The following is a 25,738-nucleotide window of genomic DNA, read 5'->3' on the forward strand; positions in this document are numbered from 1 at the left end:
TTTTATTCTCGCTGTTGCGACTGCGGCCATGTCTTGGAGATGCTGTGTGTTTCGTTGTGAAAGCGAAACTACTTTGTTTGGCCTTCCAAAAGGGGACACAACTACAAATCCAGTGGTTCAACACTGTTCCAGAAGAATTCAACCCAAATATTCAGATGTGCACAGCGCATTTTGCAGAGGATGAGGACTGTTTCCTGTGAGAGTAGCCTACAATGCAGGTGTCCGTTTCTATTAAATAGGGCAGTTCAAACCGCAAGGACATTCTGGCGCTTCTGACACACAGTCTGTAAGTACATTTTCATATTTAAATCATTTGCCACTGATTATTCAAACTCGATATTTGAGCAGTGTAGAGTAACGTTAGCACTTGTTGTTTATCGTTTATCACAACTCGCTTTTCAGACTGATGAGCCTTGTAAAAATCTATGGTTTCAGAAAGGCAGGCATAGAGGAGCAACAGCAATGTACATTATAAAAAGCAATTAATTATGCAAAAGAATGTGTTTTTTTTTTTACCTTAAACCGCATAAACACACTGCACTGCACCAAATACACAAAATAATGTTATTTTTAGCAACGTCATATGACTCCTTTAAAATAGTGCTAGGCAACGATTAAATCGCATCCAAAATAAATGTTTTTGTTTACATAATATGTGTGTGTGTGTGTTCTGTGTATATTTATTGTGTATATAAATACAAATACATTATATATTTAGAAAATATTTTATTACATGAAAATATATATGTATTTACATTTATATTCATATAATTTATAAATATATTTAATATATAAAAATAATATATTTTTCTTAAACATGCATGTATTTATATACACATAATAAATATACACAGTACACACACATATAATAAAATAAAGAACACGGGTGCTGCATCAAATGTACTCTTCTGTCTCTCACCAGTGTGTTTCTTTTTCTGCCGTACAGGTGATCCCCAGCAGCGCGTGCCATATGCCCCGCGACCCCCCAGTGCCAAACGACTGGGCACAGTGCCCTCAGGCTTGAAGGGCGCAGCTTCGCTCTGCTGCTCACAGGAGGTCGACTGCGCACCCTCTGCCAAAACAAGTAGTACGAGATGGATAAAATTAAACTTGGTCACTACCGCCTACACAAGGACCCAAAACAATAACATTTCAGCAGTGAATTTCCCTCTGAAATTTAAGTGTCTACTCATAATACTTTGGTGGATGTGGTTCACCTTGATCTCTGTTGTCTGCGATGCCCTCTCCTGTTGCTGCACTCTGAACTGCACTACCCACTAAACCGCCCTGCTGCCCCGCCGCTCCTCCGCCAGTCACGCCCTGCACAGATGATGTTGTTGCAGCAGGCGTGTGCTTTGACACTCCTCCCGCGGCTCCGCTGGCACCATGAGCGGCATGTTTGGATGGGCTCTTTTGGCTGCTCGTGGCTGGTTTGCTAGAGTAAAAGGAGCTCAGAGTCTGAGGCTTATGGGTCTGGCTCTCACGATCCAGGAGCTTGTCAAGAATCTACACAAAGATGAAATCAAACATTAATAGTTTAAGCCATTCACTGCATTTTAAACATGATAGCATGGCAAAGACTCTCAGCATAAGTATGGATGTTCCTAAAGGGATAGCTAACATGAATAAAATTATGTACATTTAAAAGTCAGTAAGATATTTAAGAAAATGTATACTTTTATTCAGTATTTCATGACATCTTATTTATCTCGTCTTCAGCAAAATATCAGCATTTTAGAAAGATTGGCATGTAATGGCAGCTTTGCCATCAGATGAATATTTCATTTTAAAATTTAAAACGGTTATTTTAAATTGTAATAATATTTCACAATATTGTTGATTTACTGTAGCACTGGTAAGCTGGTAAGACATTTTTAAAAATCTTAACCTCAAACTTTTGAACGTTAGTTTATATTCCAGTCCGTTCACATTGCTTCAGAAGACTGTAACTTTAGCTGGTTACTGTATATTGCATGAATAACGTCAAAACACTTGCCTTTTTAAGCTTGCTTTGGTCATCTTTATAGGTGATCATTAGTGCTAGAGCCAGGTCTCCTTTCTCTCTCCGTGTCCCTTCACACAGCAGAGGATGCTCTGCCTCACTGACCGTTGTCTTCATACCTAAAAAAAAAAAAAAAAAAAGATTATAAGAAAAAGAGACCATTGAAACACAGAAATAAAGAAAATAGATTTATCAAAAACACATTAGTGCTGGTTGGTTTTGTGCTTTTTTTCTTCTTCACATAAATTGATTCTTACCAAGAGCTGCTACAGCTGCCTCAAACCCCAGCTCCTCATCACGAGGCATTTCATTGTTACGGTTCCTGCTAGGAGGTCGAGAGCCCGTGGGAGAGACCACTGCAATAGGCAAGTGAAAGAATAAAAAAAAGATATATGTGAAAAACGAGCATGGGGGATTTTGGGGCTTTTAAAAGAACATTTGTAAAATTGTGGGAAAAGGTAGATGTGCGACTTACCAGGGGTGCAGAGTACGTCAAATATGAAGCTTGCTAGCATGAGGGGCAGAACCGGACGATAGTCGCAGAAGTTTCCATCACGGAGCTGCTCTGCTCGGTCCCTTATGGAAGTCATTTCTACAAGACCCAGAGGAATCTTCTTCAGCAGAGCCACCACCTCTGACTCCTGATATGCCAGCTTGACCTAACATAAGTAGCACAGTAGCTCAGAATTATGGCACTCAAAATACTTCACTAGACATCGGGCATCAAAACATTACAATGCATTTTTATTTTGTGGTGTAAGTTTCAAAGTGTAAATTTGGGTCTCATTTACTAATGTTAATGGTATTATGATATTAGGCACTTCCTATATCGGCCAAACGAGTGACATACGCAACAAGAAACTAAACTGTCATACTAGCAGGTCACTGGTTTAATAGGATGAACAGAACTTCTGCTTTACCTCCAGAGCTTTAGTAGAAGCCGGCGGTCTCTGCAGCTCCAGGGAGAACATGCCAGTGTTGAATGCCAGGTTATGGAGCTCCAGCCTCTCACTCAACACAGTCAGAAGGAAGGCTACTTTAGACAGGGTGTTGGTGGCCACCTGTGTCTGTTTACTGGTTGACACCTTACTCTTTTTACCCTAAACAAGACAGGAAGAGATTCGTTTTCAAATGTGAGCACAAGCAGGATTGTACGTCACAGCTGAAACGTCTGAGAAAACTCTGAAAAAGGCTGTTTCACTACCTTTGTCTGTGGCTGCTCCACCTTCAGGTCAGGAGGGTTAGCCAGCAGATCTCGAGCAAGATCAACAGCCAGTCTGCACGCATCATTACTATAGCCATGAGCATAGAGAGCCTCCACACAGGCAAAAAGTATCTGCAACACACCATTTTAACATTGAAAACCTTTTAAAATTCAGCGCAATCAAATCAAAATAAAATACAATTTTGACCAATAAAATTTTTTTTTACTGCGGTCCAAAATTAGCAAAACATCAAACAAAAAACTAAAAAACTTATTTAAACGTAAATGTAATTATAAATTATCTTTTTTATTTATGCATTCCAGATAAAGTAGATACATTTCCTAGAGACAAAAGTTAAGATACATGGCTACATTTAGCTCTCACTGAGTGTTAATTCATACTTTTCAGCACATTATGTGTAAAAAAAAAAAAAAAAAATATTAGATTCACCTCCATCCTGCCCTCTTGCTCCAGAGGTTTAATCCCAGCAAAGATGTCTGGCTCTTCTTCATGGTTGCTGTCTGCAACCCCTCTATCTGCTCCCTCTTCTGATGCGGCACTAAGGTAATACGCTTGATAGTCATCTTCACACACAGCATCTGCTCCTGCTGCTGCCTCAACTGCCTGAGGCCCTGAGGCTCCTGAAGCCCCACTTCCATCTCCCTCTCTGCGACCCTGCTGAGCCTTGCTGAGCGCTGCAGAGTGCCGAGTATCATCTAAGGGGTCCTCATCTCCTCCATTCTCATCCAGATCTGCCTCTGCTTCCACCTTTTTCTCCATAGCGACCACTACTGGAATTGCAATGGAGCAGGCATGGGCATCAGCAGCAGAGGGCAGCACACGTTTTGTCTCATAAGCATGCTCTTTTGAAACGTTACCACTGTATTTGAGTGGCTCTCGGAGAAGAGGACTGGGTGATGGCAACATCTCTGGTGGAGGCGGCAGGAAATCAAAGGTGTTAGAGGCCTCCGCTCCAAGCGCCAGACTGGAACCATCATCCAGACTCAGCTCAGCCATGTCAGGCTCCAGAGAGCTGTCCTCACTGCTAGTTCGCCGTTTAGCATTGGGGTGTTTCCCACTGACACCACTCGAACTTCCACATGAGCCCTTGTTGCTTTGTGTAAGCTTGGCCTTACTACCAGCTGATTGAGAGGAGCTACTGGCTTTATACATGCCTTTACCTCCCTCCTGAAGAGAGAGAGAGACCCTTCCACCCAGACAAACCAGCACGCCTCCACTATTCACAACTGGCACTCCTTTCCTCTTGCTCACAATGGTCTCCTTAGGGCGGACAGCCACCTCCTGCTGGGGAAGATGAGAGTTGCACCGTGACTTTTGTTCAGAGGAAGTACCTTCTGACGTTCCACCGCGAGCACCTTCTCCTGGTTCCCCACTGGTGCCAGCTTTAGCGCCTCGCTGCTGCTGCACCATCCTGACCCAACAAAATGAGGCATTTTTCTTATCTGCGCCACAATAGGTGATGCCAGGTAAAGGGTAGGCCACTTCCCAGTTGAAGTAGCAGCACTCCACAGCTGGTTTGAAGCCCTGGAATAGTTTGTCAAGAGATTTGCGGTGTTGCCCCCGTTTCACAATCTCTATTACCTTCAGGTGCCATAGCTTTAGCTGGGCAGCAAGCTCCAAACGCCTGAAGTCACAAATAGACAAGAGAAAGAACATTAACCCTACCTAAGTGGTGACAAATACAGCCACAAATCTTTAAGTTAAGGTAACCTAGATCAAAGTCACAACAAACATGAATCACTAGTTCTTTAGAGTCTAACCGGCTCTTCCTACTTGCTCACCTCTGGGGACTCATGGTAGGGTCGAGCACCGCCAGTCTCCATAAAACAACCATTTCATCACACATGCTGGCACATGCATGAGCTGCAACCTCTGTCTGGCCATTACTGCGACCTGTGTGCCCGCTAGCACTGCTGTGAGAGGCCGATGTCCTCACACTATACCACCAGCCAATGATCTGGAGGAAATACAGAGGGAGCAGTACACTATCATTAGAACAGTAAGGTCAGATTAAAATGCATCACCAAACAAATATTATTCAGACGCAGTCAAAAACCAAACGTAAGATTTCCTTTCTGTAAATTAAGAAAAAGTTAAAATACGGGGTTCTAAGTCTAATAAAAAAATGAATGTTATATGTATACTATAATAATAATAAAAAAATCTATACATTTGAAATGCTTCACTTTTTTTTCCAAATGGCAAAATACATTTAATAGAAGTTTTAGGATATTATCTCATTTTCCCCAAAAAAAAAAGTATGCAATAAAAATGAGGAAATTACTATTCACAAACATTTGGCTGTAAACATTCCTATGAATTTGCTAGGGTTTAATCTCAGGAACAAATGTGACAAGAGTTTGCATCAGGATGATGCAATTTTGTGCACATGAAACCGTCGCCCTGGTGTGTGAAGTGAGGCCTGGTCAGTTATTTACCTGTTCATAGGTGAGACACTGTTCGGTGAGGATTTCTAACAGAGGCGCAGCATTGCTGTCTCTCCTCTTAAACATCTCTCTGACGATGGACAGAAGGTTCCAGATGCCCTCTGGCTCTCTGCCTCGCAGGGGCCTCAGCAAACAAGCCCATTCGGCAGCTGCCGGAGGCTCAGTGGATGACAGGTACATGGAGTTCACATCACTGAGAACAACAAGCGACAAAAGAACAGTTAGTTCTGTCTGTTGCTCATCCATCTGTTTGCTGTTCATCTTCATCCAAACAACTAAATGTGTTAAGCCATTACAAATTTGAGGATGTTTTTAATTTGTCAAGTGAAAATATTTTTATAGGTTTAACAAAACAAAATCGGTGAAAAAGCACCCCACAGGGAACCTGCTCCATTACGCCTGATGCTCTTCTTCAGAACATAGATGATATCAGGAGATTGTGCTACAGGCAGTACCAGACAGGAAGTTTTTACCTAAACACAACAGGTGATGGGCCACAGAACTTGTGCAAGGTCTTCTTTATGTTGTCACTGAGGGTGGACTCATCTAGATACCAGGTGCTCTGGTCAGAGGCTGAAGGGCCAGCAGTAGGATCTTAGAAAAGAAAAAGCAGGATTTTACAAGGTCCTCAAGCCTTCACAGAGAACGAGAAATTTAGAAATTCAATAATTGTGGTTTGTAGGTCAGTACATACCTGGGGCTCCACACACGGTGTTAATAGCGGTAGACTGGGAGGACAGAAGCTCATCCAAAAGACGCTGAGCTGTCGGCAAGATCTGCAAATACAAAATGAATCACAAAGCCAGAAATTAATGTATCATTAAAAAAAAAATTTTTGTTCTAAGATGGTGGTACTCAAGGAAGAGAGATTCCGTCAATACCCTATATTAAACATTTACATATATATATATATATATATATAGAACCCCACCAAAGTCATGACCACAGAACCATGATACAAACTGAACTGTGAGAAATGAGCTGTCACACCCTAATAAGCACAATGATGCCACTGTGAGCACTTCATCACAGTTATTTAGAGCTGTGCAACGACACAGAGGAGCTCAGAGAAGCCATGAGCAACGGGGCCATCTCTACAATTTATAAAAACTAATAAATAATGCATGCCTCACCTGCTGTGGGAGTTCACTGATGAGGTATTGTGCAAACTTCTGGAGTTGATCCCGCTGTAATCTGGACAGGGACTCTGACACAGGTGCTCGAAGACACACTGCAGAAGCCTAGAACCAAACACATGCCAAGAGTCACTGACATTCAAGCTGGCATTGGCCGACATCTAGAACTGAAATCAAAGCTTTAACTCCCACTCACTAGTGCAAACTAAACCAGGAGCAGGCTGCTCATTAGCAAATACGCTGTGCATTTCTTATGTGTCTGGAGACTTTGATGTCTTTAGGTGGCTGTCCCTGTGTGCCATCACCTGGTACTCTCCTCCAGCATGAGCAGAAAACCCCTCATTTGCAAATGGCCCATACATAATATATGAGCTCCAAAAAGACACGTTTTGAGCCCATCAGAGCTAATTCTCTCTTTAGCTCATACTGAGGTTATTAAAGAGAATGTGGAGCATCCTGTGGGAACAGTATTGTGAGCTACTGGAGTGAAATGTGCTGGTCGTGTCTGGGAGATGGAGGATGGGGAGGAGAGCAGGACCTGGAGAACTTAGAGGAGGAAAAGGAGGACGGAAATGTTTAGGATTCCTGGACAATACCCCAGTACGGCTGAGTCCGGGAATAGCCACGTGACTGAGAGTCTAACTCTATGAGTAACCACATACTTCCGTACACAAATTCAGATTAAACTATCTGAAAACATCTCCCCGAACGTATTGTAACTCAGCATTTTTCAAACTTCTTGATGCTATAAGACTGCTATTATGATGATCTGGGGAGCCACCACTTTTCCTAAAATATAAAAAGGCTACAAAACTTTTTTTGCTAAATAAACATAATACCAAGTAACACCATGATCATAGGTTCAGATCCTAGGGAATCCATCAATTATTAATCAATCAATCAATCAAAAAAAAAAAAAAGTTTAGCTTGAGTGTAATGCAAGTCACTTTGATTAAAAGTGCCTGTCAAATGCATAAATGTAGATTATAGAGAGTTGTTTTTTATCTTTATAATATATATAAGACACTGTGTGAAAAACACCGAAAGCATGATATTAGAAAGACATTACTGATAGCAGAATGAAAATAGAAAAAAAATGAATGACAATATTACAAAAAAAAGTTAATGTACAAAAGTACATGTAAATCATGAAAATATATATAAAAACAAAAAAATCTATTTATTGTACCTGTATGACAATAAATATTTTTATACACCGCTTTAAACAAAATAAAAATAATTTAAAATTTGGTAAATGTTAGTTATTCTTTTTTTCAGGGACCCGCTAGCACCCCCCTGCAGTAACCAATTTGAAAACCCCCACTTGCAGTGTTCATCTTGACAAATTGTGTTATAATTATGGTAATTTTGGTCAATATCAGAACATTACTAATGTTTTTAACAGTTAAAAGTTAGAATGTTTTAATGCAAGTTGCAACCAGTTTTAACCAGCACAATTAGGATAGTATTGATGCAAGTTTAGCTGTGAGGACAGTCTGACAGCTCACGAGTCACGACACCTGAAAATAACCACACAATCCCACTCAAATAGTTAAAGGTCACAGTGATGATAAAGAACAAGAAGTCTAATGACTGCCACAAACAGTTTATTACTAGTGCATGCCTCTCTAGCTACTAAATATACAATATCTAAATCCAGTAGCACCACTGTCTGTTTGAGTTCAACGGAAGGTATCTTTTTGTCTTGTTCTACTAAAGCTATAGAAAAAGCAAGAATGCATTGTACTTAGTAACAATCTCTGTGATACGGTTCTGCTGAGTAGGTGGGCTAAATGTCAAGCCTAAAACATTTGAACTTAAGGCTGTGATGTGAAGAAATGATAGGTAACCTCCTTAGACACCAGCCTCAACAGATAAAGCAGCAAATGAAGAGATACTATAGCAAGATTAAATCTAAAGTGTCAAATATTTACTGAAATTGCGGTTTAGCTGATAAAGGCCATAGCAGAACTAAGAATATAACGGTTTATTCAACTCACAATAGCAGAATAAACACTAGAGGACTGCATAATAAGAGTAAGTGCATTAAAATGATACATCCTCAAAGCTATTTGCCAAGAAACACTGAATATACAAATATGGGTAAGTGTTATTTTGCAGACACTACTTAAGCATCTTATATTTCTTTCTTACTCTCTTCTTCATGGTAATTCACAAATTCACTAATTTCTAGTGTAATTTACAAGAAAAACCAAACAGGAGAAGTGTGTATTTGTTATTTACAACCAAACCAAACATGCAAGAAAAAGTTTATGCAAAATAAGTTTGTTATAATTTCCCCCAGCAGCAGCACACAGAAAACAAAACCCACATGCAAATGCTAAATGCCGCCCACTGTCCGGGCCGCCGGGTCTATCTGACTGTGGCAGGCCCTCCTGGTTAGGGGATATCACAGCAGTGCAGATCCTTTCCTCCACCCTCCTGACTCCACAGGGAGACATCAAACCTAATCAAAAGCTTCTCAGTGCTGTTACGCCCACAGTCACTCCACACAGATAGAAACCTTGAGAGAGATTGTGCATGTGCTTTATGTGAAATCAGTCCCGCAGACATGTCCATTTGAACCAGGCACATTAAAAAGCATGGTATGTGTTGTTGTGAGACACACTGACAACTGTTGAATTAAACCAGGGGTTCTCAAACCTCTCCATGAAGTACCCCCAGCACTGAATGTTTTGTGTGTCCCCCTATATCTGACACACCCACTTCAGGTCTTGCAGGCTCCACTTAAGAGCTGATGAGTTGAATCAGGTGTGGTAAGTGAGGGAGATGTACAAAATGTGCAGGGCAGGGGGTACTTCAGGACAGGTTTGAGAACCTTGAGGTTTTTGTTAATGCATTAATTTTTTCACACCTTAGGGGAACATTTTCAACTATATTTCAAATGGATTTGGGGTGTTAGTTCATAAAAAAGCAGATTAAAATATGCTTTTCTATTTTAAGCCCTGTATTTTGCCGCACACCAAATCAGCCTCATTGTAAAGGTATTTTGCAGCAGTTGCAGATTGTTTACTTCGAAGGGAATAAGGGGAAATAATACAAGAGAAACACCAGGAAAAATAAATCTGATAAGATGATTGTTTTCATGTGAAGATGTTATTAAAATTCCATTTTATTAGGTTAAATAAAACTAAAAATAATTTGACAATAGAACATTAAACAAATATGAAAAATAAGTGAAATTAGATATGTAAAGTATGATGCCTCAAATCAAATAAAGTGATAAATCAAATAAATCTTTTCCTTTAAACAAAATAAGGCTTTGTCTGTGCGCTTTCCATTTAAAATTATAGGGCAACCACTGCATTTTAATCATGATCCAAACAAAGATGCTGCATACATGCAACATGAGCAGTTTTTAATCTAAATTAGATTGTATAATTTAGACATTTTTAAGCAAAAACAGATGGACCAGAATATTCGGCTGGAACAGAATATTCGATTATTCAAATATTCGTTCAGTGGGCTGGCATTCGATTTAAAATTATAAGATTAAAATAATTTATTTACTTATTTTTTTGAACACCTGGCATCCCCCGCAAAACAGTCTTCATTCGCGCTTGAATATAGCCACTTTTGGGTTTTTTTTACTATCGGGGCGAACGGTTCTAAGAACTGTCAGGTACAGTTACAGTTTTATTAAAAAAATAAAAAAAATAAAAAAATAAGTGAAGTGACATTCAGCCAAGTATGGTGACCCATACTCAGAATTTGTGCTCTGCATTTAACCCATCCGAAATGCACACACACAGAGCAGTGAACACACACACACACACTGTGAGCACACACCCGGAGCAGTGGGCAGCCATTTATGCTGCGGCGCCCGGGGAGCAGTTGGGGGTTCGATGCCTTGCTCAAGGGCACCTAAGTCGTGGTATTGAAGGTGGAGAGAGAACTGTACATGCACTCCCCCCACCCACAATTCCTGCCGGCCCGGGACTCGAACTCACAACCTTTCGATTGGGAGTCCGACTCTCTAACCATTAGGCCACGACTTCCCCCCCAAGTAAGCCTGGTATTGGGCGGTATGACTGCAAACCGTTCTCTGCATGGTTAGACAACCATGCCTTGCCGTGCTGTTAGAGTGCGTGTCGTCATCAATCTGTTGCCTTGCTACCAGTTTCTCCATAGCTGGCTAAGAAGAAGACCGCAAACTGATCAAACAGCCAAGTAAACAGCTATGCTACGTTCAAGATTCAATATTTTTATTCGTCACATACACAATTATATAGAGCATTTATAACCAGCAGTGAAATTGGAGTATTAAAAAAAAGAAAATATTAAATAGAAAAATATCAATACAAAAAAAAATATGTCCGAGACATTTTAGTCTGTGGAGGAAACATTTGCGCTTCTTGATATAATACGCATTGTCGCTTTGTTTATTTTTCACGTCAAGAGTTTTTTTTCTGTTACTGAATGAAGTAAATATCAGATTTAAAAAAAAGTCCCAAAAACAGAAATATCTGATCATAGTCATTATTGCTGTTTATATTACACTTGTGTTTCCAAAGCAACAAATGACGCATTTGTATTGCATTCCAAAGTGCTACAAATGCGAACCCAAGAGAACAGTGGAAAAGAAACCGTATACGTGCTGACTGGCCCAGATCAGAACGGAATGGTTAAGCAAAGATAATTTAAGTTTGATTAAGTTTGGCCCAATAGTGGAAAAGCGGCTTATGAATCGCCCATGAGTGAACGTCATGAAAGTCAAGATTCAGTTTATCTGGAAGAGAAAACAAAAATGCAGAAGACCTCATCTGTGTGGGAGCACTTTAAATTGTGTGAGGACAAGACAAAGGCAGTGTGCAAGATGTGAGATTTGAAACTGGCCTACCGCAACAGCACGTCAAGTTTGAAAAATCGCCTATTTTCTGTAAGTAGTACACCTATAGTTTATAATTGGAGTAAAAACTAGCTGCTTTTATCCACCTTGTGTCCATTCTCAGAGCACATAAGCCCTGTCTGCATAAGGCATGCCGCTTCTGGCTCGTGCAGTTCTGTAGTTTATTAAAAGTTGATTAATTCTGAACGTGTCGCGTGTCCATATTGCACCAAAATGCACACTGCACTCCCTTGGGTCCGCAGCAACACACCCGGATGAACAGTTCTCAACATAATTTGCAATTATGCAAACAGACAGACACGCAGAGATTCCTGCCTTTATTAGAGAGAAGAATATGTTAAGCCTTTCCCTCCGAAGCGTCAAATATTCGGTGTTGATTACTATCGAAGCTTCGAAACTCAAAAAATGTTATTTCGAACCAGCCCCTAAAAACAGAATGGTTTGACTTCAGTTTTGTGAAACTATACATAATATATGCATGAAACAGCGGACGAGCTGAATGAGACGCAGATTCACTCTCTGCCAGCAGGTGACACTTAAAGCTTTTCCTTGATGTCTGCTGTAAACAAAGCTGCGCTGCACTTATGAACTTTAATATGCATTATACAGGGGCAAGATGAAATTAAAAAATACCATCTAAACTTTTCTAAAGACAGTAAGTTCCCCTTAGACAGGCATTCATATAAACTCTTACCCCTAACTGAATCGCGATTTGTTTCGTCACATATTTGAATCGATTTTCGACCGGCTTGCGGTTAATCGTTACATCCCTAATAATATTTTTAAGGTTTCAAGTGAGTGTAAGCATAATTCAAAAATAAAAATAGGCTAAATGAAGCATGCAAAATTAAATATTCAATTTCAATATAAAAAACAAAACAAAATAACTAATATTGGCTAATAATTGAAATGGTACCAATACACCACTGTGTATCCCTAACCAGAGGCCATTATGTGCTTCTAAAATCTCTTACATTGTGAATTCTGAAGAGGCAGAGGGCCACAACGTGGGCACACCATTTGGCTCCTGCTCCACAGGTGCAGCTGCAGGAAGTGATGCGGCAGCGGTCAAACATTACAGCTACATTGTAGGCTCCTTTGGATTGGCCGGCCTGGGGCGACACTACTGTGGCACTGAGGTGAAAACCTGTTTGAGACAACAAAAGCCTGTTGTAACACATTTCAACTAAAATATAGTTCACATTCTCTTTAAACTCTGGATAAAAACATCCTTGTTATTGGGGAGTAAGTGGTTGTGAAATAAAACTTTTTAAAATAAAACAAAAAACGTTTGCAATTATTAGATTTATTGCACACAAAACATATTTTTTTTTATATATAAATAACAAAAAGAAGAACCCAAATGATTATATTTGCACCAAGTGCAAGGAGGTTTTTTGGGACAATTAAAGAAACATTAATGTTTAAAAGTCTGAGGGAGTCTGCTGACTGTAAGACCGAATGATATAACAGCAATTGCACTGTACACAGACCATACAGGAAATGAAAGACATCTGAGATGGGGAGAGAGAAAGAAAGAGTCCAAATGTGTGTGTGGAAAGTTGAGTGTAGGGGGTTGGCCAAAAGCTTTTACCACTGGACAGCGGCCAGTGCTCCTCTGGCCAGCCAGAGCAGAGGTGGGGGTGGTGGGGAGTTTCAGCTCATAGCTCCGGTTCCAAATTCAACAAATTCAATCTACCTTTTAGTGCCAAAAGCACCCTTCTTTTTCTTTATTCCTGACCCAAATTCTCCTGTCAGCTGTCCCGGCTAAAATAAAAGGGCCAAAGAATTTAATAATCAGTCTTGTTTTAAAAAAAAGTGAATCACTGCCTGGGCCAATAAGCACATCATGACTGCAAATGTCACTGGGTTGTCAACAGTTACACATCATGAAAGAATATTGGGCTGCATTTACGGTGATATAGAATACATCACTAAAAACTCTCATTAAACTGATAATTTACCTCACATGCACGCCATAAACAATTAAGTGACTGAATGGGTCTATCTGATGCATATCCCAGCAGGCAATGCAGCAATTCAGTTGAATAGACTAGTAAGTAGCAGCAACCAGGGAGTTTAGGCATGTTGTGTAAAGGCTGATCCTTGGAAATTTAGCATTGTATTCTGACCATGAGTTTAAAGAAAGCGTAAAGAGAAGAGTTTTAGAAGCACTTCCTTTCAGGTGCAGCTTTTCTGTGTCAGACCGTTCTGGCTCCACTCTGGTGAAGTGAGTGAGAAAATTTGATTTGACCTTGACGGACAGTCGGGAGGTCACTGATTGGCCAGGGCAGTTAGGAGGAGGATTTTTTTTTTTTTTTTGGTTTTGAGAAATTTTCAGTTTCATATAACGGACCATAAAACCCCTAAAAATTTGCTACCACACAGTAAACAAAGCGGTGAGTGTTAAACAACAACATAAATCAGAGGAACCAGGAACTTAGAGTGTTCAAGATGCAACCAAACGTGAAGTATGCTTCTGAAAAACAAGCTGGTTGGATTTTAGCCTTCTAATTAAACAGCAAGATCACTATTATTTTTAGAACTACTGACACATCTTAGCCTGAAGCATCTGACTCATTTAATAACTCACTGCTAATCTTGAGCAAAGAACATTTTATATTTGACATATATTTATTTTTACTTTGATATGCAAAATACTATGGCCTGGTTTCAGACAGGGTTTAGGTTAAGCCAGAATTAGGCCATAGTTCAATTAGGACATTTAAGTATTTTTTATAAAAGTGCCTTAGAAAAATAACATTACTCTTGTGCATCATCAGACAAAACAACTGCACTGACATATTTTAAGATCAATTCAAGTTTCTTTCAGTTAAAACAGCCCAGACATGCAGCCTTGGGGAACATAAGAGACTTTATTCAAAAAATATTACAAAATAAACCAAAAATTACCGACCACAAACATTTTAACGATAGTGTATATCGGTACACTGACAGAGTTTAAGGTTATATTTTATGCTTTTTATGAGTTGGCTACACTCTATGGACATCTTAAACACTGTGAATGAGCGAGCAGGCAGACCCCTTGAGGGTGTATGTGTGAGATAGGTCAGGCTCAGGCCAGGTGCATCATGCTTTCCCTCTGCTGCTGTACAGCCCACTGCATCCAACAACAGCATTCATTCACACAAATCACTCACACATACACTTAGTCTTATGTTCCATGTCTCTGGTTTTCTCTTCTCTGACTGCTATTTTAAGTCATGAATCTTATTGTATCCTAAAAATCTATTTTTAGATTGATGTCAAAAAGCGTTTAATGCAGCAAAACAACTTTCAGAAGCTTTTGGTTGAAAAAAAAAACAACACTAATGACATGATAAATGTGGGATGTCTTTGATCTCTCACCTATCTGTAGAGGGTCTTTCACAGCCCTCACTCTATAGAGCTGTTCGCCACGCTGGAACTCATCAGGGCTGCCGTTGGCCAAACAGGAGTATAATCTGCAAGGACAGAGAGAAGAAAGAACTTAAACTGAGCATCCTGTCATACTTTAAATCTTAAAGGGCATTCTGGTATCTAACTGGTTAATCTTATTAATTGTAAAGGTCATCACAAGCATTTGAAAGCAAAGGGTAATAATATAGCCTATTAGCTATTACAAGACTTTCACCTGATGTCCTCCTCGTTCTCTGGGAAGCTCCAGTAGGCAATCCGCAATTGCAGCTGCTCAGGAACGGGAGGATAGACCTTTTCCACCACCTCAAATGGAATATGGAACGCCACCTGTTTGGCTGACAGCTCCACCAGAGGGATGACTTGTCCATCTAAGATGTAATATCAGAGTTACTTTTTTGTTGCAGGTAAACTACATGCTCAAAGAGTGAAACTAATGGCATCAATGGATATTTTACAACAATATGAAGTAGTTCACACCAAAACACTTTAATTTGAATAAATGCAATTAACATGACTGATCAGACTGGCACTAACAGCCAACAGATTTATATTTAAGTCCAGGTATTCTAATCTCTTTGCCATTGTACTGCGAAGAAAACTGACCAACCAATAAGATTCGTGCTTTTGCACTATAAAGAAAATTATGTTTCAAAGAAAATCCAACACTACTTTTTTTTTTTTGCCCAGAACCACTGCTGCTATATAAAATTATGATCTGGTGGCACTGGCAAACTGACTGTTTTGCCAAGTGAACGTGAATAGCAGACACTGAATTAACAACCAGACAGAATCTACCAAATTTTTCTGCTTGTGTGAACAGGTCTTGATTAGTATGGTGATAAAATCACTATGTTCCGGTCACATCTACTCAGCATTAAACAACAAAAAATACTTGGCATTATAGGAAAATAGCTGAACAATAGTCACATAGATGGCTGCAGTTCAAACGACTCATTTGAAACAGAGGGAACAAGACTGAGAAGTGAGTTTCAAGACCTCAGGCAACCCATTTTGTTGTAGACTGTTCATATACACTCAAGGCTAAATTGAGAGAAAGCAGGACAGCTGCCAACATGACTCCACTGAGAGTTTTGTGTGTGTGTGGGGGGGGGGGGGGGGGGGGGGTTATTCCAGTATCCTGCGGGGTCCTGGATTCAAGTCACCAATTTCCTCCAGACAATGATAAGAGTGGCCAGGCTATAAGAATGAAAAACACTCAGATAAAAGACACTCCTTCAAGAGCAACTGAATTTTTGTGCCTACAGCCTAAAGTGAACTCAGACACAGGTTTTTAGTGGCAGTGCATCCAATGAAACTTTATTTTCTACATTGAGCTACAAGGCTGTAGTGACATACAGTACTTATCTCATTAGATATTAGCAAGATCCATCTGAAATGAACACCAACATCAGGAGGTCATTATCATAACAGAGCTTTAAGCAATTGGACTGTAATCCACTGCACTCGGTCACCTTAGAGCTGGATCTCACATTACACTCAGGCAGACTGCACTGATACACTTACACTGTCAGTATAACACTATACAAATGCCACATGGAGAGATTTTACATGAAGCCATGCTATATTTTTCAACACAACAAGAATATTCTGACTACACTGCATCTCAGGCTTAACAACTTTAGACTTGACTATGCTAGCATTATAGCACAGCCCTTGAGTGTCTTAGTATTTTTATAAAAGGGTTATATAATAAAATTTTGAGGACAAACCTGCAAGGTCAGAAATGAACTTTTACATAAAGGGGCAGTATTTGCCTCTAGAATTAAATTTTTTACCTTTGTAAGGGCAATTTTAATAATAACCTTATAAATCGATTCAATCAAACACACTTATTCATTCAAGAACAAAAAAAGTGACTGTCTTAACAAGTCTGTCTCAATACCACTATTTGTGGTCTTGGCCACTTAAAGGTCCTATGACATGAAAATTTCACTTTCTGAGGTTTTTTAACATTAATATGACTTCCCCTAGCATGTATGTGGTCCCCAAGTTTCTAAAAATTTTAATCGGAGTAAATCGAGATTTTGCTATCTTTCTCTGCCTTTGAGAAAACGGAAGCTCAAACGGGCTGATCTTGAATCTCCTCTTTGTGACGTTGTAAAGAGAAATGTTACCTCCCCTTTCTCTGCTTTGCCCACCCAAATATTTACATATAATTCATTCGCAATGTCAGGACAGGTGTTACAAACAGACTTTTATGATATGGATTCGACAGCACCGGCACAAACAGTGAGTAACAGTGTTCATTAAAGCCTGATCTGTGATCAGTGATTTCTGATGTGTAGTTAATCATTCAAGTTCACACAGACTTTCTTTCTAAATCGTTTAATATTGTTTATGCATCAGTGAATCAAGCCAGTGACTAAACGATCAACTTCACGTTGTTTCTCTTAGTAGCATGAAACAAATCTGTTATTTAAATTGTGATTTAACTACAGAGAGCGATCAAAGAACGCTCCCTTTTTTCGGAGCTCTCACACATCGCGAGTATATCTGCACACTTGCCTAAACTGCCGTTACAATGAATGACGCTGTTATGCTGCACAACGGAGCTCTTACTGTATTCATGTGTTTGCTGTTAGTTGTGTTGAAAGCATTTTGTGAGAGAAAACGTGTTGCAATAACGACGAGATCACTGCATTTACGCGATAAACAGACTCTGTCTACTCAGTGCTCAGCTCTGCAGCCTTTCATGTGATGGGAAAAGATCGAAAAAATAATTATATAATCAACAAATCCACGATTTGTTTATCTCGACAGCTGTATATGTATATATATATATATATATATATATATATATATATATATATATATATATATATATATATATATATATATATATATGTGTGTGTGTGTGTGTGTGTGTGTGTGTATATATATATATATATATATATAATATATTTGAGAGGGGTCCACATGTCATACGCATTTCGAATGCAAAGATGTCAGCCAATCACAACAGTTGTCGTTTACTCGGAGTCTCACAGCAGACACGCCCCTTCAAACAGAGCATTCAAGCCAGAGGGCTAATATCAGGATATAAAAAATGCTTTTTATTTCTAAATTTTAAATGTAAAAATCATACTAACAATATAAGTCACCTAAGGAAACATTAAAAAGCATTTAAAGAAAAGGAAATAATCCATGTCATGGGACCTTTAAGTGCATGTGCACATGAGAAGTCCCAGGTCTGATACACGGCAAAGCTTGGTGCCCTTAACACACACTAAATCCAAACTCTTGAACCATTCATTCAACAGACTCATTCAAACACTCTGATTCATTCAGGAATTCAACAACTGACTATGAGCAAGTCATCGAATCTTTCCATCAACTGATTTGTTCAAAAATACTGATTCATTCAAGAATTGAAAAAATCTGTTTTGGCTTGAAGATGCACAAAATTTTTTCAGCACTGACATCTGGAACTTTTTCCATTTGCAAAAAAAAAAAGCAACAATTTCCAATAGTGTGTTTACAATGCAAGTTATTAAATAGAAACTACTAAACCACTGAACAAAAATAAAAATGGGTCATGTTCCACATTGTTTTAGGGATAAATCAGACACCCTTAACCAAAAAGATGCACCCAAATTGTCAAGTAATGCCCCCCCCCAAAAAAAGTATGCCAATAACCTGAAACTTAATATTTCACCATTACAGTTATCAATTTACCCACAGTACAACCTGGTATTAAAATAAGTTTCATCGTGATCAAATAGTAGATGCAAACCACACCATTACAAGACATGATCTAAAACCAGCCACCAAAAGATGAGACGCTAAACTACTTTGGAGATGAATTACCCAAACCACAAACAGATAGAATACATTACACCCAGACAGTGGGAGTCAACGACTTCACAGGGGACAGGTGACTCATTAAAGGTGCTGTCAACAAACAGCTCCTCAGCAACAATGTGTTTAAATGTGAGTGAGATCCCAATGAATCAGGTGGCACACTCATAGCCAGTCTTGGCTGACTAAACCATGGTGACCAACAGAAGAAGAGTTAACACAGGCTGAGACACAGCTTTGTCTTTTGTGAGGCAGTGAATAGGTGAGACAGTCTCTCATAAGTGGTCTGCTGTCCAACTGCTCCAAACTCTACCGCCCGCAGCCCAACAACCAGAGAACAAAGACAACCAGCTAACAGAAACAGCCACGTCTGAGCGATTGTGTTCCCTCAGTTCCAGCTCCAAGAAAACAGGCACGTGAGATACCCCCATTTACTTTCAGAACTGATTCGGACAAAAATCAGGGGGATTTGGTGTCTGAAACTGGGCTGTGCAAGATCAGCAGCATTATGCAGATTGATCAAATGGGGCTTTTTTTGTTTAACCACAATCCTCTGCTCTGAGGCAATGACCTGAACAAGCCAAAGCTCTTTTTACAGCTCTCTGGTGCTCAACTCGACCCAACCCCCCACAACACTCACTCGCTCTCAATCCAAACACCACACAAGGCCTCCCTTTCCAAACTCCCTTAACTCATCCAACAAGCCCAGGCTTTTGGTGGGCCGGCGTTTCAGCAGTTTAAAGAACTTGCAGTAATACAGAGTTAATGACCAAAGATGATTCGTACACCATTTTAACACAACATAGGTGTGCAGCAATATCCAAGCTCTAGATTTACAGCTTACAGTGGAATAAAAATGATACTGAATACTGTAAAACAACATTTTCATAGAGAAAAACTTAAGTTGTTGACCAGAATAAAGAGAACTATAAAATAAGTTGTTTTGAAGAATGTTAAGGTTCAAACAACATTGGATCTTACTGACATTCATGGTTTGGACAGACAAAAAAAATACAGACTCATAAAAGTATACTTTTTTTTTTTAAGTTTTGCCGAAGAAAGTCATTCATGTTCACTTTGGTTTGTAGCATTCAAGTCAGAATTGAGTCACACTGAAAATGTACATCTTTTTTTCTGATGAGGTTACACGAGATTAAAAAAAATACTTTTAAAGAAATTCATAAAGGAAAAGTCATTAAATACAGATGCAACAGCACTTTTCTAGTAATAAATAAATAATTTAAGGACAAAAGCGGTCTCCTTTCCTGATTAATTTCAACCCCTTTTGGGTTTTTTTTTTTTTAACACCTCACATATTTTTGAAACAACTTCTGTATTCTTCTGCTATTAGTTGTTGGGTGATTTATTTATGTCTATAAGTTTTAAGTTTAATTAGTCAATCATTGTTATATAATATACAAAACAATATATAAAATATATTATTTATGTGCAACTTCATAAAAAAAAAAATACATATTTAGATATTTTTGACTCCACTAACGCAACGAGTAAAAATATAACTCTGATACATAAAGTTAACTTATTTGCCCAAAAAGGTCTGTGTATGGAAGAACAGTTAAACTTGGTAGTTTTGAACGTGCAGGTCACATGACAGTGTTGCCCATAAGTTAGGAATACATACTGAGGTCAAAGGTGCAGCCATGCCAAGGCACGGTGTGCTCATATTACAATGACGGCACATAAACCACTTCACAGCACATGAAGACAATCTTCCATTACCTTTAATCTTCACAGTGGGTGAATTTGGGCCAGCTGACTGTTTCCTCCATCCTCTCCAGTTCTGGCAGAGACTTTCTGCCTCTGATATGAATGAGCACAGGGAGTCCTCCTCAAAACGGTCTGAATCTTCAAAGGAGAACCTCTCTCCGTCTTCCCACTCAGCGAACATCAGTTCCATCACATCTGCTGTGTGGAGACCTGAGAGCTTTAACTGAACGTGCCTCTGCGCTTCTTTTGTTTTGAGAGAGTGACACTCGCTCAGGGGGTGGGGAAACTCACACTCAAACCAAACACTCTGCGAGGGGCACTGCAAAGTCCCTCAAGAAAGCCTGTGTTTCCTGAAAATATATATTTAGGGTGTCAAACAGAGGATTTGCACATGACTGTGGTGCAGTTAAGTGAAGTTACTCCATGCTTTTAGACCCCAAATGCCGGAGACACTCATGGGTCTAGTTCTAGGAAAAAGTGACACAACCCATAGCTAAGATTTCATAAACTTATATACTTCTCAGTTTTTAACCTAAGTGTTGTCTTACATTGTCAAGTGTGGAAATAAAAAACACTCCAGAGATGTGTCATTGGGCTTTCGTTGAGGTTTAAATCTTATGAAATAAGATTCTTAAATCAATAAGCTCCTCTCCAGAGGTCTGACTGCCCGTAAGTACTACCTACATTGACCGTGGTTTTAATTGACACCAACTGTAGTGACTCACTTGTATGTAAACATGTTAGTGAAGTTTAGGGCGTTTTAGCGAGCAGGAGCTCTTTTCACTCAGATGTTAAATTAAACCCCCTCTCCTGTGTTTGTCCGATCAGCTGAGCCTCGAGTCCCACAGCAGCTCCACGACCAACAAAACAAGAGAGCGCTGAAGAAAAAACAGGTCCCCAAGTGCAACTAATGACCCTGTGCAGGCTTATTTCCCTTAAATAAGGCCATATCATAATAATAAACCGGTGTCAACCCACAACAGCCCCGGTCCGGCTGTTTTATGTCGATCGAGGTTAGCCCTGCTAACTCTGAAAAGCTAGTCGGTTAGCCTGCTAGCTTTCCGGCTAGCCCGAAAACACAAACACTTGGGGGAAAAAACTGTCAAAATAAGCGCTGAAACGAGAAGTGCTTATATCCCTACACATAACCAGACGGAATAACACTGTTTTGATGTTTTAGCACAAAAGTCTTGGTCCCTAATCCGAGTCTTGTCGATCCAATGGTTACCCAAAACAAACGACCCGCCAGTGCTTTTATCTCAGCATTGTGCCTCTATGTATGTTCATATAACATCAGACGACTAAAATGCAGATTTGACCCCTCGACCAGGACAAACGGCCGTCCGTGGAAAACATAATAAATTGTCTAACGTTGTATGCCACCTCTAGCTGCCTCTTATATGACTTCTCCTTTGTGTGTAAAAGCTTGTCATCCGCTTGTCTTCGTGTGTCAACGGCCGGTTCTTTTCTAGTCCTCCGTCTCTAAGCAGCCACCGCTCTCTGGATCCAAGATTTCTTTTTAAGCCGACAATTTGGAGTCGAGATCCCCCTGTTCTCTCTGTCCTTCCCCCACTCCTCTGCTCTCCTCTGTTCTGCTCGGGAAGATGAAGATGGCTCTCCAGCATCAGCTGATCCGCACTTCCGCTCGACATTAAAGCCAGACAAACACTAGTCTCGTTTCAAAGCATTCTGTCCTGCATAACCCATTATATGGCAGTTATTTGTTTATGGTATGTAGGTCTGGTACTAAATCATGAATCATTTAGAATGCATTGTAATTGTTGATTTACCGTAATACTTCTGTATCAACAACTGAATATTGTGCAACAGATTGCCATGAGTGTCTCGGACTGATTTTGGTCATTACAATCTAATAGCCTAAATTAATAAAAATAAATTAATACAAGATGGTGACTTGTTCAGAGCCTCTTTGATCTTTGAGCGATGCAAGCCAGAGTTTAATGTTATTTGTATTACACAAAGGATTTTGTTTAACCCTTTCAGACCCAGTGTCTATACCAGTGGACATCACTTTTATACGTGTGTGTGTGTGTGTGTGTGTGTGTGAGAGAGAGAGAGAGTTTTAATTTGGCGCCACCCAAACTGAAGATTTGTTTGATTACTTAAGTTACATATGCTGCAATGATGCTTGCTTTGTAATGAGGTATATGGCAACATGTAACAGACAAATAATCCATAATTCTAAATCTGTTTATCGTAAAATAAGTAACTGTTCAAATTTAGTCTAGAGGTGAAATTTGTAAGATAAATTATAATATAACAATGGACATTTAATCAAAATATACAATACAAAAAAATATAGATTTTTATATTAAAGGAAAATCTTAAAATATCTGCAAAACTGATATTTTTTTCCATTTAGAATATATACATTTAGAGAGAGAGAGAGAGAGAGAGAGAGAGAGAGGGATTTATATATAAACAACAGTGACATTCAAATCCCTTTCATTTATTTATTTTCAATGAGCCTGTTCCAGTACAGTTAATATGGTCAATGATGATTTTCAACATTTAATACAAACACAATGTGTTGGAAGTAGATGATCATGATGCCAGAACATTATGCATTTTTGACTGACTAGTTTTTTGCTTTCAGATCACCATTTTGCAGAACAAAAAAAATAAATAATAATAAATAATGTGGAAACAAGGACATGCGTTCAAATCAGTTTTTCTAAATTTTTCCAACTTGGTGTCTAAAAATCTGATCATTCAGTTTTTCTAAACCAGTTTTTAACCATGGCTAAATATGACATATTTGCAGCCTTTACATTTTTTACATACATGGAAGTTTCTGTTTGGGATTGATTAATAGCAGACCGTTCATAGAATATTAAGAACCAAAGCATCTACATCATTTGAACCGTTTGGACTACATGGAATTGTACTTGGTGGTGTCTAAACTTGACTAATAACTAAAAAACTTAAATTTGTTAAGGAGGGTAACACTTTAGTTTAAGGACGAATTTTCATATTAAGTAGTCACTTATTAGCATGCATATTACTAGCATACCGGGTGTTTATTACTACTTATAAAGCACATATTAATGCCTTATATTGCATGACCATATTTTAGACCCCTTAATCCTACCTCACACCTAAACTTAACAACTACCTTACTAACTATTAATAAGCATCAAATTAGGATTTTATTGAGGCCAAAGTCATAGTTAATACTGAGAATCAGTCCCCAAACTAAAGTGTGACCATACAGAGCCCCTAAGGAAAAATGGTGATAGAAAAAAAAATCATAGTATCCCCATCATAGTATTTCCATGACCAGTTTTGTGTTCACTCACAAAATGCAAACTTTCTTGGGAGAACAAAAGCAGGCAAATGCAAAGTTTCAAAGGGAAACAAACATTTTGCATGTGAACGCAAAATTATTAATATATAATTTAAATATTTTGGCCATCACCATAATATCCAGTCCAATACTTCATATCACATATTATCTGTTGGGTAGGAGCTTGAGAAAAATCTTTGCATTGTTACACAGTACAAATAAATAAACTGAACATACTATTTTCTGACATTGGTTTTCTACATCCCCTTGAAAAATTAAATGATAAGCTCAATAATGGTATAGTCGTACCCTATACACCTTCAACAAGAGTACAAATAACCAAAATACAAGTGGAATGTTTATGAATCTTTACATATATCCATGTCGTTCCTTGTCATAATTAACTCCTCCTCAACAAAAGACATTTAAGTGCAATATGTGAACTAATTTAAGAACCTGATCCAGAAGAGCCAGACCAGAACACAGACATCCCACAGATGCTCCATTTATATTAAACGCAGATTATTAGCAAAATGACTTATTTACAAAGGCTTATCCGTTGACGACCTTTCAATCCCGGAAAACTCTGCTCACTTAATGCAGCTGTCCCTAAAAAATCATGTGACTTGATGTTCTTGTGCATGTTCACGAACGCTTCAAGTGTACAGAAATGGAATTGAAATGGCAGGGTGCAAGTAGTAAAATGTGCAACACATGAAACAGGATCAAACCAGCTGTAAACTTAATGGCCAGCTGGTAACCCCTTCATAGGCATTACATGATATATAATTTATACAATGCGGTAAGTGGTTTTAATGTCAACACTGTGACATCACGCTTTGCCAGTACTGTGGGTGTACTTCTCTATCCACTTCAGGAACCGGTTGACCCGTGTGTACACACCGGGAAAGTTGGGGTCGCCACAACCGTGACCCCAGGAGATGATTCCTGTGAGCATCCAGTGGCCAGCCTCACCCCGGCACACCAGTGGCCCCCCACTGTCACCCTGACAGCTGTCCACTCGGCGATGGTTCGACAAGCTGCCGGCACACAACATGCGGCTGGTGAAGCGACTGCCGTAACGTTTTTTACACTTCCAGGAGGGCAGTAAAGGAACCCAGGCTTGCAGCAGTGTTCGGGAATACTCCGAGTCTAATACAAGAGACAAGAAGAGAAAGAAACGGTAGTGCTTTTTATTTTAAAACACCTCTTTGAAGTATGTAAATATTATATAAAAACATACACTTCTGTTCAAAATCAGTTTGGAATAAAGTTTTTTTTCTTTTTAAAGATTTAAAATGATCAATTTAAAATCATTAATTTAAAAATAATCAAAAGACATTTCTGTTTTGAAGAATTTCTATTTCAAATATCACTGTGTCCATAAAAAATATTAAGCAGCACAGTGGTTTTCAACACTGATAAGAAATGTTGCTTGAGGATCAAATCAGGATGTTTGAATGATTTGTGACACTAAAGACTGGAATTATGGCAGCTGAAAATATACCATAACAGGAATACATTACATTAAAAAAATCTTTATTTTAAATTATAATATCATTTCTTAATATTACTGGCTTTACTGTATTTTTGGTCAAATACTGTAAATATAGTCTTGGTGTACAGAGACTTAAAAAAAAAAAAAAAAACTCGACCCCACACTTTTAAACAGCACTGTATTTAAATTTGAACATTATAATTTTTGCATATGTATTCGCAAAATTATTTGGTTTGCATATTTATATATATATATATATATATATATATATATATATATATATTT

General features: G+C 38.9%; 2 protein-coding genes across 8 annotated transcripts in view; both read right to left on the reverse strand.

Annotated features, from left to right (window-relative positions):
- Positions 1–22,263, reverse strand: part of LOC132110764 (zinc finger SWIM domain-containing protein 8-like) — a 35,754-nt gene extending 13,491 nt beyond the window's left edge. For 2 of the 7 annotated variants that reach the window (XR_009424680.1, XM_059517689.1), the window contains exons 1-17: positions 20,661–22,263; positions 15,316–15,469; positions 15,051–15,145; positions 12,656–12,828; positions 6,809–6,916; positions 6,370–6,451; positions 6,149–6,269; positions 5,667–5,868; positions 5,010–5,185; positions 3,658–4,852; positions 3,207–3,338; positions 2,923–3,102; positions 2,478–2,661; positions 2,260–2,358; positions 1,997–2,121; positions 1,218–1,506; positions 920–1,072 (exon numbers count right to left, since the gene is read on the reverse strand). Coding sequence is in view for 6 of the 7 variants with exons in the window: in XM_059517689.1 (XP_059373672.1) it covers positions 920–1,072; positions 1,218–1,506; positions 1,997–2,121; positions 2,260–2,358; positions 2,478–2,661; positions 2,923–3,102; positions 3,207–3,338; positions 3,658–4,852; positions 5,010–5,185; positions 5,667–5,868; positions 6,149–6,269; positions 6,370–6,451; positions 6,809–6,916; positions 12,656–12,828; positions 15,051–15,145; positions 15,316–15,469; positions 20,661–20,838 (3,646 nt within the window). In the remaining variant the exon portion in view is untranslated. The remainder of the gene's footprint in view (positions 1–919; positions 1,073–1,217; positions 1,507–1,996; positions 2,122–2,259; positions 2,359–2,477; positions 2,662–2,922; positions 3,103–3,206; positions 3,339–3,657; positions 4,853–5,009; positions 5,186–5,666; positions 5,869–6,148; positions 6,270–6,369; positions 6,452–6,808; positions 6,917–12,655; positions 12,829–15,050; positions 15,146–15,315; positions 15,470–20,660) is intronic. The other 5 variants (XM_059517686.1, XM_059517683.1, XM_059517684.1 and 2 more) reach the window with 4 other exon arrangements.
- A 1,743-nt stretch (positions 22,264–24,006) lies between these two features.
- The window catches only part of LOC132110765 (neurotrypsin-like), a 28,219-nt gene continuing 26,487 nt past the window's right edge, over positions 24,007–25,738 (reverse strand). Inside the window, exon 14 of the mRNA XM_059517690.1 lies at positions 24,007–25,107. Within this exon, the coding sequence (XP_059373673.1) occupies positions 24,788–25,107 (320 nt within the window). The 3' untranslated portion in view covers positions 24,007–24,787. The remainder of the gene's footprint in view (positions 25,108–25,738) is intronic.

This window comes from Carassius carassius, chromosome 30 (genome assembly GCF_963082965.1).
Source record: "Carassius carassius chromosome 30, fCarCar2.1, whole genome shotgun sequence".
Taxonomy (NCBI): Eukaryota; Metazoa; Chordata; class Actinopteri; order Cypriniformes; family Cyprinidae; genus Carassius; species Carassius carassius.